Source organism: Rhinatrema bivittatum, chromosome 8 (genome assembly GCF_901001135.1).
Source record: "Rhinatrema bivittatum chromosome 8, aRhiBiv1.1, whole genome shotgun sequence".
Lineage (NCBI taxonomy): Eukaryota > Metazoa > Chordata > Amphibia > Gymnophiona > Rhinatrematidae > Rhinatrema > Rhinatrema bivittatum.
In genome coordinates, this window is record NC_042622.1 from 34,797,739 (window position 1) to 34,811,090 (window position 13,352).

Sequence of the window (13,352 nt, forward strand, 5' to 3'; positions counted from 1 at the left end):
ACGGGTGCAGGAATTTCTCAAAAATATTTACTCGACGTGGATGGTGCAACATGATAGCATTTCATACAAAATGTCATCAATTGCAGCAAACATAAGGACATTTGTCCTCCTTGACACTCAGAAAGGCAAAATATTTGCTGGGCCTGGGCAAGACACTAACAGAGCCAGTATGGAGCTGCTGGCTCCCTGCTGTCCAATGGTCAGCATGGAAAACAAGCAAATACCAAACAACATGGGTTGTTAAGCCAACTCATTCCAATTGTTGATGTACAATTGTTTATTCCAATTAATGAATCTATTGATAAGACTCTGAAATTGGTAGAAGCATATGTTTCAGCTATTCAGCAGCTCCTGACTCACATGAAACTAGTGTTGAATTATCAAAAAAATGAGATTTCTTTAAATTCACTCATTGTTTTTAATCCTGGTTGCACTACAATTAAGTTAACTGATCATGTTCGTGATCTTGGAGTAATTTTGATAGTGATCTTAATATGAAGAAACAAATTAACCTTAAAATCAGGGACAGTTTTAACAAACTTCACATATTAAAGCGACTAAAGCCGCTTCTAAATCAGGATGATTTTCATTCAGTTCTTCAAACCCTGATATTTTCTAACTTAGATTATAGTAACCCACTTTTGCTTGGTTTTGCTTAGTTCATCGAGACCATTGCAATTACTCCAAAATGTGACAGCCAGAATTTTAACAGGAAGAAAAAGATTTGATCATATTACTCCAACACTGATTGCCCTACACTCGTTACCTATTAAATATATGCTAGATTATAAAGTCATCTGTCTACTACATAGAACAATTTTTAATGAAAAGATTGAATGGCTGAATGCTGTTATAAATCTACATACTCCTCAAAGAAACCTAAGATCTGCCAATAAAGGCTTCTTAGTAATTCTCTCAGTTCATACTACACATTTAAGTGGGGTAATGTAAAGAGCTATTTCAGTTGCTGGCCTAAAACACTCTTCCCACTGAATTAAGGCTGCAGAAAGATTTTTTAGTTTTTAAAAAAGACTTGGGTATTTAAGCAAGCTTCTGAGACAGATGAAGTTTATGTGCAAGCTCAATGTGAAAGTCGAACAAGACCAAAAGCATGGAACTCTTTACCAGACTACCTAAGCTCTATCAATGACTGCAAATCTTTCAAAAAAGAACTCAAAACCTGGTTATTTAGACAAACTTTCACAGATGGTATTGGATAAACTAATTCTCTCATGTCCAGATCTACCTCCCCTCTTAACTTCTTTTATTTTACTCTCTCCTGATATGACCTATTTGTCCCACTAATCCATCCCATCCCCATATTATTATTAAATTTTTATTATTAAATTATTATTAAATTATTATTTAATATTATTAAAATATTATTAAATATTAAATATTAAATATAAATTAAATATAAATATTAAATATTATTAAAATATTATTAAAATATTATTGTTAAATTTTGAACTTATGTACACTGTTCCAAGTTTCATAACCTTGTTCTATGTAATGCCTTTTGGCAATTTTCATGTTCTGTTTCAATGTAAACCGATGTGATCTTTATTTCATATAGGAACACCGGTATATAAAAATCTAAAAATAAATAAATAAATAAATAAAATATTAACCAGTCCACCCATCTAACTCATTTCACCTTTAAAAGTTCCATTAACTTTCTTTCAGTGTAAAGTAGACATCTATATTATATTTCATGTTCTACCAACCTTCCAGAGTCACACTTGATAACCGACTTACGTTATATTCTTATATACCTGTTCATAATCTTTTAACTGAGGCCGAAATGTATCTAGTTTTTTGTAAACTTGTCAATATGTTAGCATACGGAAGTGTTATATGTACTAAGTTGTTTATAATGTAAACCGGAGTGAAGGCAATATGTTATACTTCGGTATAAAAAAAGACTCTAAATAAAGAAAGAAAGAAAGAAAGATAACTTCATGTGCAATCTTACGGCTCGATTTTAAAAGGACCATTCGAGTAAATTATGGGAGTTACGTGCATGGCCGGGCCTTGCGTGCGCTATGTGCATTTTACAATGGGCCCAGCCATGCGTGTAACCCCCCTTACGCACAGAAATGCCAGGCCCAAAGAAAGGGGCGGGCCAAGGGGCATGGGTGGTCTGGGCAGAGAGCGGACCGCGACAGCTCCATTTGAAGCTGTCCCGGGGAAGTGTGCGCCAGCAGCCGGCCGGCGTGCGGAGATTACTTCTGCTTCAGAGGAGCAGTAAGTATGCAAAAAAAAAATTGGGGGATAGTTAAGGTTGGTTTAGGGGGTGGGGAGGAGAGGGAGGAAGGGTAGGGCTAGGGTTAGGGAAGTTTGGAGGAACAGCCGATCACATTGCTGTACTTAAGTTTTAAAATTCCCCTCCTTGCGAGCTGCCCGCACATGCATGCACGGATTTTAAAATCCAGCGTACATAAGCATGCGGCGATCGGATTTTATAACATGCGCATGCATGTTATAAAATTGATGCATCCATGTGCATGCACTGGAAACTGCGCATGCGTGAGTCTTAAAATCAACTCAATGTTTAAGTAGAACAAGTATGATGGATCTGGAATGCTGAAGGACTGAGATTTATTTCCATGATTGCATTTTATTTTATGTTTTTATCTTATTTTATTTAAATTGTTCTTAACTATTTAAGGTATGTTTTTATTATTATTGTAAACATTATTCATATTGGGGTAGATTTTAAAACGTTCCACGTGGGCATACATGTGCGCGCATTACCCGGCGCGCACACATGTATGCCCGATTTTATAACATGCGCGCGCAGATGCGTGCATGTTATAAAATCCGGGGTCGGAGTGCGCAAGGGGGTGCACAATTGAGCCTTCCTCCATTCCATCCCACTTAACCTAACCTTCCCACCCCTTCCCCTAACCTTTCCCCCCTAGCCCTACTGTAATCCCCCCAAAATGTTTATCTTACCTTTTGCGCCTGCCTCCGGGCAGGCACAAATTGCGTGCGCTGGCAGCCTGCCAGCACACGATCCTCCGACACAATAGCAATGGCCGCTCTGTTGGAGGCCCCCGCCCCCTGACTACCCCTTTAGTAAAGCCCCGGGACTTACACGTGTCCTGGGACTTTATGCGCGTAAGCCCATTTACACGCGTAATTCTTTGAAAATATGGCCCATTACTGTTATTGAGTATTTTATGATTTTATTTAGTTATTTTATATTTCTCTTACCATGGAAACCGTTATGATTGTTTTTCTACAGAATTGAGGGATACAAATACAATAAATAAATAATAAATAAATACATTTATTTCTGACACGCGTATGTTATAAAATCCGCTATCCGTGAGCACTTGTGCCTGATTTTATATCAGTGCGTGCGCCAACTCGCGCGTATAAGGGGGGCGGCATTTTATAAAATTCACTCTGTGATGGACAGGGCCTTTCCTCAGTTCCCTCTAGGTCTGCTCCAATAAAGGAGAGGACTGGGAGGGAACTTCCTACCCTACCTACCTACCTTTTCCCCTATCCTCCCCCTGACCTCTAAACTCCTCTAACAAGTTTTTTTTTTTCAATACTTACTTGCTCTCTGGAGCAGTAGTAAGTTGCACGCGCTGGCCGTGCGCTGTCCCGCTGGCCCTCGCCCCTGGGCCACCCCCTTTTTTTTTTTTTTTTTGCTGGTTCTTCGGTGCATACTGGTAGATACACGCGTGGCCCTTTAAAAATCCCCACGGCGTGCGCACAGCCCGGCCACACACATATCTCCTGGTTTTTACGCGCGTCGGCTTTTGAAAATTTACCCATTATTTTAATTGCCTTTTAAGTCCACTTCTCCAAAAAATTATTATTCAGATTTTGATCATGTAAATAACAAATGAAAAAGACTCATGTAAAAACGAGTTCATAAAATAACATAAAAGACACACAAGAAATAAAGTGGTAATAGCAACATAGCATAACAAACATAAAATGCAAAACACAACTAATACCAATAATAAATCCTAACTAAAATATGCCATTAGAGAACATTTATAGGAGGAATAGAGGAATTTTAAATACATAGTCTCATTACGCCAATCACCAGGGCTAGTGCTTCCATTAGGCAAACTAGAAGTCTCCTAGAACAGCAAGATTTTGGGGGTGGCAAAATCCTGCCAGCGTGAGGTCTAGATGGGTGCTGTAGCAGAGCCAATACTGCCAAAGAAGGGAGTGCAGTCCTGGGATCACTGCTATGGGTAGAAGGGAGCGCTGTGCTGGAGCTGCTGCCAATAGATAAGTTGGGGAAGGGGGGGTGGGGTCAGGTGAATAAACAAAAGTTTGCCTAGGGTGTCAAATAGGCTTACACCAGCCAATCACGATAATTAAACTCCTGAATACTAAAGCAAGCATCTTAAAATTTTAAGATGCTTATTTCAACATTCTGTCTGAAAAAGACTGCAAGGCTCTTACCTGATGCACAGTGCTGAATCCTGCTGAGTTTGTTAAACCATTGGTTCCTTGGTAAATTCCAGATGTGCCTAAGGAAACACCATATATTAAAAGATCAGGCCTTTTATTTTAATTTGTTTTTACAGTGTGATCAGTGTAAGACGATTGTAAAATTCACTTCACAGGAAAGGAAATCTGTAGTAATAGAAAGACGACCACCCTTCTTCCACCTCCGCCATACACTCGTTCTGAGGGGTAGATATTCAAACATTACTTAGTCAGACTTCTCCAGCTAAGTGGTTGCCGCTGAATATCTAGCTATACTAGGGATGTGCAGAGGGACGCCATACGTTGCATTCGGGATTCGTATTTGTCAGGAGGCAGATACGTTGCATTCAGCAAGGGGGCCCCCCCGATACGTACATGAGTTAATTCTTATTCGTTTCCCAGCTAAAACTGAATTAAGTACAACCCCCCACCCTCCTGACCCTCCCCACCCCCAAAACTTACCAAAACTCCCTGGTGGTCCGGGAACCATCTCCTGCACTCACACCCTCGGCTGCCGGTATTCAAAATGGTGCCAATAGCCTTTGACTTTCTGTGTCACAGGGGCTACCGGTGCCATTGATCAGCCCCTGTCACATGGTAGGAGCAAAGGATGGTAGGAGCAAAGGATGGCTGGCGCCATCTTGTGACACAGAAAGTCAAAGTCAAAGGCTATTGGCGCCATCTTGTGCTCCTACCATGTGACAGGGGCTGACCAATGGCACCGGTAGCTCCTGTGACATAGTGAGGGCAAAGGCTATCGGCGCCATTTTGATTACTGGCAGCCGAAGGCCCGAGTGCAGGAGGTCGCTCCCGGACCCCCCGCTGGACCACCAGGGACTTTTGGCAAGTCTTGTGGGGGTCAGGAGGGTTTGTTTAAATTGGCTCCTTTAGAAGGCTGAATAATTCGGCAAAGATTTGTTGTATTCGTGGGGAATGGCGATACGTGTTGTATTCGTGGGGAATGGCGATACGTGTTTCGCTTCCCCACGAATACAATGAATATGGCCCTATACGTTGCGGATTACAAATATGTAGGAAACGAATACACACCCCTAAGCTATACCACTTAGTCGGATAAGTCACTTATCCAGCTAAATAGTTATTTGTCTATCATGGGTGTTAGAGCTGTAATGCATGCAATAAACACCTCATTGGAAAATGTGTATGCAAACTTTATTCAAGTGGGAGGAGTTTGGGCAGAGTAAATAAATGGAAATGAGGACTGAGTAACGTTGTAGATTTGTACTCTTCTTTCACACTTTCATCCCTCCCAATCACATTAAATGTTCACTGATGGTAACGGTGCTGTTCGTACATATGACTGCGTATGTAAAATTGCCCCCCCAGAACCCACCCCACCTCACAAACCATACCCTGAGTTATTAGTGCCCCCTCTCACAGTGGTATAAATAATTAACCTTTTTGTGAGCATCGCTCTCTCTCTCTCACACACACTCTCTCTCGATTTCTCTCCAGCAGCCCAAAATGTAATAAAAGCCTGCCCGGGGACTTCTCAGCTTGCAATGTGAAAATATCACGGATACAATAAATTTAATGCACGTTGCAGTAAAATAGCTATGCGAAGAGGTACCAGGAAAATTATCCTAACCACACCCCTTCTTTTTTTTTTTTTTTAATTGCAGGTGCTATTTCTGCTATATTTATAGCAGTTTGATGAATCTAGGCCTTAGCTGGATAAGTAGCGATATTGAGCATTATCTGGTTAAATTAACTGGATCATTTAGACATGGCTCACAACAGTTCAAAAGTTAGCCGGATAAGCTTATCCAGCTAATTTTAATACTTATTCTGGTTCGTGCCACTGAATATCCTCTGTAAGTTAGCTGGATGATTCTTATCTCACAAATTTACAAAGCTGGACAGCTTTAAATATTGGCCTCAGAAAGGCTATTTTATGTGTACCCATTATTTTTGCCATTGCAAATATTCATAAAAATTGAAAATATTAGCCAGCAGATGGGAAAAGATTGTTAAATGATCTAATGTAAATAGATAGAAATAATGTAAATAGATAGATCTAATGTAAATAGATAGAATAAATAGAAATTATTCAGGAATAAGCAGATAAGCACCGACACACAGAACTTAGGACAATACAGTAGAGTAGTCTATGAACCCCACATCACAACTAGCATATTGATAACACTATGTATGATAAATTTACCCGAAAAAGTACTTTCAGTACACTCGGTCATGATCCACTTCTCTAAAAATTATTTTGTCTAATGATATATTGTAACTGAACCTTTGACGGCACCTGTTAGAATGTACTATAGTACACTTTTACCTACATTAAATATGTGCCTACATGTAAACCGTTGCGATGGTATATAACTTAGCAACGGTATAGAAAAGATTTTAAATAAATAAATAAATAAATAAATAATGCACAGTGAAAGTAGAGATGAATAAATACTATAGCCAGCAAAAGCACAGTCAATCAAATTAGCTAAGAACTTACACAAAAGCATTTCTGACTAATGGCTTTAATACAAAAAGGAAATCAAACGTTTAATATAACTTTCCATTTGGTGTTATAAATGACTTGAAAGAAGTACTGGTACTGTGCTTACTACATTGTCAAGAGGTCTGAAGTAAACCTACACAGACTGGACAATAAAAGCAATTTGAAAGTGTCATAGTACGGGGCAGAAACTTATTCTTAGGGTGCGGTGGTGCATTAAGCTTGGTTTTAGAAATTATTTTAATATCAGTCTATGGAATAAGTTAACACACGTTGTAGGTGATACCTTTTTTTTTAAAAAAATACTTATTTATTGCTATTTTAAATTTATAAATCCAAGAAAAACCTTGTTGAGAATAATTCTGAAGGAACAAAACAAAGGATAAGAAAAATAAATGCTAAAGAAAACTCATCACTATCCTCCCACATCATTCCATAAGTCCACAATTAATCAAAGGGACGAAATCTCAATTCAAATATATATATTATATCATTTTTACAGGAAAATAGACCTCATGCAGTTGCAGACTCCAGCATCTGCATAGCATGCGTTTCCTGGGGAGGAAGCCACCGTCAGGCTATGAGTAATCGGCAGTGGGTTCTGAGCTTCTCTATCTTTAATAAACTTGGCAAGATGTATAGGCTCTTAAAAAAATGTATTTAACACCTCTAAATTTGATTACACATTTGCATGGAAAGGTTAACCAAAGCATTGCTCCCAAATGTGAAATTCTTGGTTTGGACAATAAAAATCTCTTCCTCTTATTCTGGGTTACTTTAGCTACATCAGGGAATATTCACACTTCTAATCCAAGGAAAGAAATGACCTTGTGATGAAAAAAAAAGTCTCAAGAAATAATCTCTATCAGAATCCAAGACCATATTCACCACAAGAGTAGATGGAATAACTTCTTCACCTTATTTTTTTCAAAAAGGCATCACATTTAAAATATCTAAAGAGCTCTGAGATAGCAAATTAGTTTCTTCACTTTTCTTTTTAAATGATGGTAAATAATATGCTTGGGAATTTTAATTTCTGTTGGCGAGGTCTGGGGTGGGGGGGGGTCTTTGGTTCGGGTGGCAGGATTTTGGTATAAAGGGAAGAGTGCGGGGTGTTGCCACATGATTTTAGATCTTTCTGGGTTTTTTGGGTTTTTGTTTTTTTTTTTAACTTTTTTACTTGGTGCTGCCTTGATAGGCGGCAAGGGTGTGGGATGTGGGTGGGGGTCTTGCAAGACCTCCAGGAGGGTTTGATATTTTTTGGGCAGCATGGCCTTTAAAACAATGGTGGTCCCATGCAAAGCAGGTCACTATCATGCGTTTTTGCAATCTCTGCCGTGTTCTTTTTTAATTTAATTTTAATTTAGTGATTTGTAGTCCCTACTAGAACTTCGGTATATAAAAATTAAAAATAAATAAATAATAAATAAATAAATTAACCTGGAGTTTTTCGTGATAAAAAAATAATGCAGAGATATTGCCGCAATATTTTGTTGGGGAGAGGCAAAATATTGCAGGACCACCCCTACAATATTTTGCCTCCCCCCACAGTAAAATACTGTGGTTTCATATCTCCCCTTATGTTATTTAACCAGACTATGGGAAAAGGTGTCTGCAATGTCTGGAATCAGCAAATAGGGGACATTTCCTTGAAAAACAAATCTTGAACCTGCTGAGGTAGATCTTCAAAAAATACGTGCGCGCGAACAAAAGTACACCAGATTTTATAAGATACGCGCGTAGCCGCGCGTATCTTATAAAATCCGGGGTCGGCGCGTGCAAGGCTGTGCAAAATCGGCAGCCTGCCGCCGTTCCCTCCGAGGCCGCTCCGAAATCGGAGCGGCCTCGGAGGGAACTTTCCTTCCACGTCCCCCCACCTTCCCCTCCCTTCCCCTATCTACCCCACCCCCCAGCCCTACCTAAATCCTCCCCCTACCTTTGTTGGGCTAATTACGCCTGCTTGAAGCAGGCGTAACTTGCGCGCGCCGCCCCGGCATCCCTCGGCACAGGCCGCAGTGTCGGGGGACTCGGGACCGCCCTCCCGGCCCGCCCCCGAACCGTCGCCACGCCCCCGGTCACGCCCCGGACATGCCCCCTGCCCCGGACACGCCCCTCCCGCCCCTTTTAGGAAGCCCCGGGACTTGCGCGCGCCGGCAGCCTATGCAAAATAGGCGCGCCGGCACGCAAGTGCCCTGCGCGCGTAAATCCAGGAAGATTTACGCGCGCAGGGGTTTTAAAATCTACCCCCTAAGTGTGAGATAAATACTTTCAAGTGGGAGAAAGAATAGTCTGCTAATACATATATGCAGCATGTGGAATCATTAGGTAAACAACTCTAAGAGATCCAAGTGGTGAGGCGAAGTTGCATCACTAGCAATTCAAGCGCTCCCTTGAGCATACTATGTGAGGGCCAGAAGTTTTGATGTGTGCAATATATCTGTGCTGATTTCAGAAAATGTCTGTCATGAACTTCTACAAGAGCAATAATGCCAGAAAAAAATGATTCTCCAGATACTAAATCAGCATAAAGTGCATGAAGAATTTGGAGAAAGTTAAGAGAAAAAGATAAAAAAATAAAAGGCTATCATTGCAAAAACTTGGACATTTTGTAAGGGACTGCTATTTTGTACCCAATGGAAATATAAAAGGGATTAAATATTTTTCAAGTAATGAAAGGGAACAAAGAAAAAATAATCAGAGAACAAAAATAGCTAAAGAATCATCTAATGATGAGAACACCACTAAATCTGCCAAGAAATAATAAGCGTTCCATGTAAAAAAAACCCAAACATATAGATCAAGAGACAACTGACAACAAAGAGTAATTTTCAGTACATTCTGGTGCCTTAAGTCATTTAACTGGACAGCTTGAATTACTAGATACCTGTCCTGTATTGCAGTGTAGTTATATAATAATCACAAAAGACACATCCAAAGAACCAGGGGAAATAGGATGTATTCAATTCCAGCCATACGCAGAAAGCAACTATGACAGTCTGTTCGCTGTAGATGTATTACTATATGTAGCTGACAGTCTCATATCAGTTTCCATATTAATAAGTTTATGAACTGAAAGTGATTTTTGATAAAAACAGTCGCAAAGTCAAAAATAGCAATGTATGATCCCTAAATGTAGAATATTCTAACAAGCAGAAATTCAAAGTTTGAAACTGAAGAAATATGAACAAGTTACTTATTTCTCAAAGGAAGAGAACATTGTGCATTATAATTGTGATGAAGCTGGAGCTTCATATATGCTGGAAGCAGCCTGGAGACGCAGGACAGGTAGAGACTCCAGCAGGCAAGGGGAGCTCTGAAGGGAGGTCCCAGGGGAATGGAAAAGTAAACCAGAGTTGATTAGGGAACTGGAAAGCCAAGAGGAACAGGAAACACAGGGCTGCTGGGAAGTGTAGTTCTGAGATCCTGGGCAGAGAACTAAATAGGATCAATGATGCTGATTGGAAGCCAATTAGAGACTGTAGCAGGGCTCTTAAGCCAGAAAAACCTGCCTTTCATACAAAAGGAAAGCAGAGAGAAGGAGAGACCTGGAAGCAGAGATGCCTGCAGCCCTTTGGTTACAGATTTGAATCAGTAAAAGGCACATTTAGGATGCAAGTAATGTGATGGGCTAGCCTACAGCTAACTGCCATATACCTTGGTGGGGTGACACTGGAGTCTCAGAGAAGGAACTGAAAAACTTTTAAATTGCGACATGAACACTAACGTCTGGCATGAAGTGGATTTTACTGCAAGACCGTCAGCAGGTTGTGCAGGTTTTGGGCAGTGACTCGTGACAATCATATTGATGAAATACCATGAAGCAATGATGAAAATTCAGTTAATAATGAGAGAGTCATCACATGAAATTCCATCATCTATGGCAGAAAAGCATGGTGAAATTTTGTTAGAACAAGAACAGGAACAACCAGACAAGCAGGAACTACATAATTCAATGCAAAAATTGTGACCACCCCTGATAGATTAGTACCTAAACGAAAAGCAAACAGTGTGCATCATAGAGTGAAAGGAACAAAATACATTGAAGATAAGTGGGTGGAGACTATTGCTGAAGAACTTTCATCTCAAAAAAGGATGAAAACTTGGGAAACAGTGCCAAGATAAAAGGACATGAAAGTTATTACATCAAAATGTTTTGTTTTTTAATTTAAAGTTAAGTCCTAAAGATGATGTGAAGCAATACAAAGCACCACTATTGGTAGCTGGTTATGATCGGCAATATGGAATAGATCATCATGAAATATATGCACTGGTAATAAAAATGACTACTGTTAGATTATTATTAGCTTTAGGAAATAAAGAAAATGTAATTATTTATTTTATTTTATTTTATTTATTTAACACTTTTCTATACCGACCTTCATGGTTAGATGACCATATCAGATCGGTTTACATCGAACAGGGGAACGGAACAAAAACAGTAATAAATAATAAATTGAACAGGAAGAACAAAGTTACATGGTTACATGGTTATTTATATTTTATTGTTTGATATTTAATGATGTATGCATATTATCTTTAAAACCCTTGTTTCTGTAAAGCCTGTTGCTGTGAAATGTTTTACTGTTTTTTAAACTGTTACATGTAAAGCCTGTTGCTAATTTATTGTTTCACTGTAAACCGAGGTGATGTATGTCTATACGTACCGCGGTATAAAAGAATCTATAAATAAATAAATAAATAAACAAGGATGGTAAACTTGGAGGCATAGACAGCTGGAAAGAAAGGCTTAAGAACGCAGTAAACCAGGAGTGTAAACAATTGCAGAATCAGGGGTGGGTCTTATTAAATACTTGAAGGAGTACAGAGATCCATTGTTCATGAGGATGTTCAGTCGTCTAGTGTGTAATTATGCAACAATCTGATGTGAAAACAGTGTATCTTCATGGCCAACTACAAGAAGAAGACTATATGGAGCCAACTTCCAGGGATTGATGAAGAGGAAAAGATGAGAAGAGTTTGCAAGCTCAAAAAAGCAATATATATGGATAAAAAACAATCAGGTCATGCATGGTACACGACCTTAGACCAAATACTATGCGATAAGAATAGAATAGAATCAAATAGAACAAGATTAATGTGTCTATATACCGCAACAAGAATATGCTTTACTAGCTATTTACAAAGAAGACATGCTAGTAGTAACAAGTGAAAAGCTTCTATAATGTGGAAAGATTTACAGAAACCAAGACTGAATTAAAAGATTTAGGAGAGCTAAGTCGAATCTTAGGCATCAACACAGAGAGAAATATAGACAAAAAACATTTTTAAATCAGGCAAAATATCTATATTGAAGAAATCCTAAAAAAATAAAAATAAAAAATTGGCACAGGTGGCTATGAACACTCATCGAATTAAATCATAAAGAAAATAATGATCCACAAGGAATAAATCATCCAAATGTTCTATACCAAAGTCTTATTAGAAGTTTGATGTATCTTGTACAGGCACCAAGACCAGATATTATATTTAAGAGTTCATTATTCATGTTATGTTTGCTATGTTATGCTGTTCGTGTTAATTTAGTACACTGCTTTAGGTGGTCTTTAGTTGGCCAGGGAAACGGTTTAGAAATGTTTTAAATAAAAATAAATTATTGGAGCAGTTTCAACATTTTCTATATGACTGAACACTGGAAGATGACCAAACATTCTCAGATATCTTTAAGGAACAAAAGGATAATCTTGTTTGTAAAGACGCTTCTGGAGAAAGAATAATTGGTTATTCAGATGCAAGTTGGAACATCTTCTGGAGGTTATATATATATATAAGCTATTACAAACAGCAATTAAGTGCAAATCCATTAAATAGGGATGTGCATTCGTTTTACCTGAATGGGTAAAATGCAATGAATGAATCTGAAAGAAACAAAATTATTTTGATTTTTCAGTTCAGTAAATAGTGCACACTACCAAATAGCACACACTATTTACCAGCACATCTAAAACTCCCTAGCTCCTAATTATGCCATTGGGGGTATCTAAGAGAGAAAAGGGCAAGAGCATATTCCAGATTTTCCAATTTAAAAAAATGGAACCAGTTAAGGTTCACTTTTCCATATAACTTTTAACCCTGCTCTGAGGCACACCCAGATTTAGCCAAACAATTTATACTGATAACTCTAAAATCAGATTAGCTGGGTAAGTTATCCAGCTAAGTTAAATCTGTTCTAGAATACCATCCCAGAATGCCTCCAATTCAACCAGAAACATATTATGCAGTTAATGACTTAGCCAGTTAAAATTTATCTGGTTACAGGGGCCAGATATTTACTTCTTGGAGTTTGTCCGGCTAACCTGAAAGTTATCCAGACAACCTTTTAAATATGAACCTCATTAATCTTAAATACTTCTTTATAAGAGATGAAGTGAAACAAGGAAAGTTT

General features: G+C 38.7%; 1 protein-coding gene across 1 annotated transcript in view; it reads right to left on the minus strand.

Moving 5' to 3' along the window:
• The window catches only part of EYA2 (EYA transcriptional coactivator and phosphatase 2), a 330,347-nt gene that overhangs the window by 119,448 nt on the left and 197,547 nt on the right, over positions 1-13,352 (minus strand). Inside the window, exon 6 of the mRNA XM_029613002.1 lies at positions 4,438-4,505. Coding sequence (XP_029468862.1) covers positions 4,438-4,505 — 68 coding nt within the window. The remainder of the gene's footprint in view (positions 1-4,437; positions 4,506-13,352) is intronic.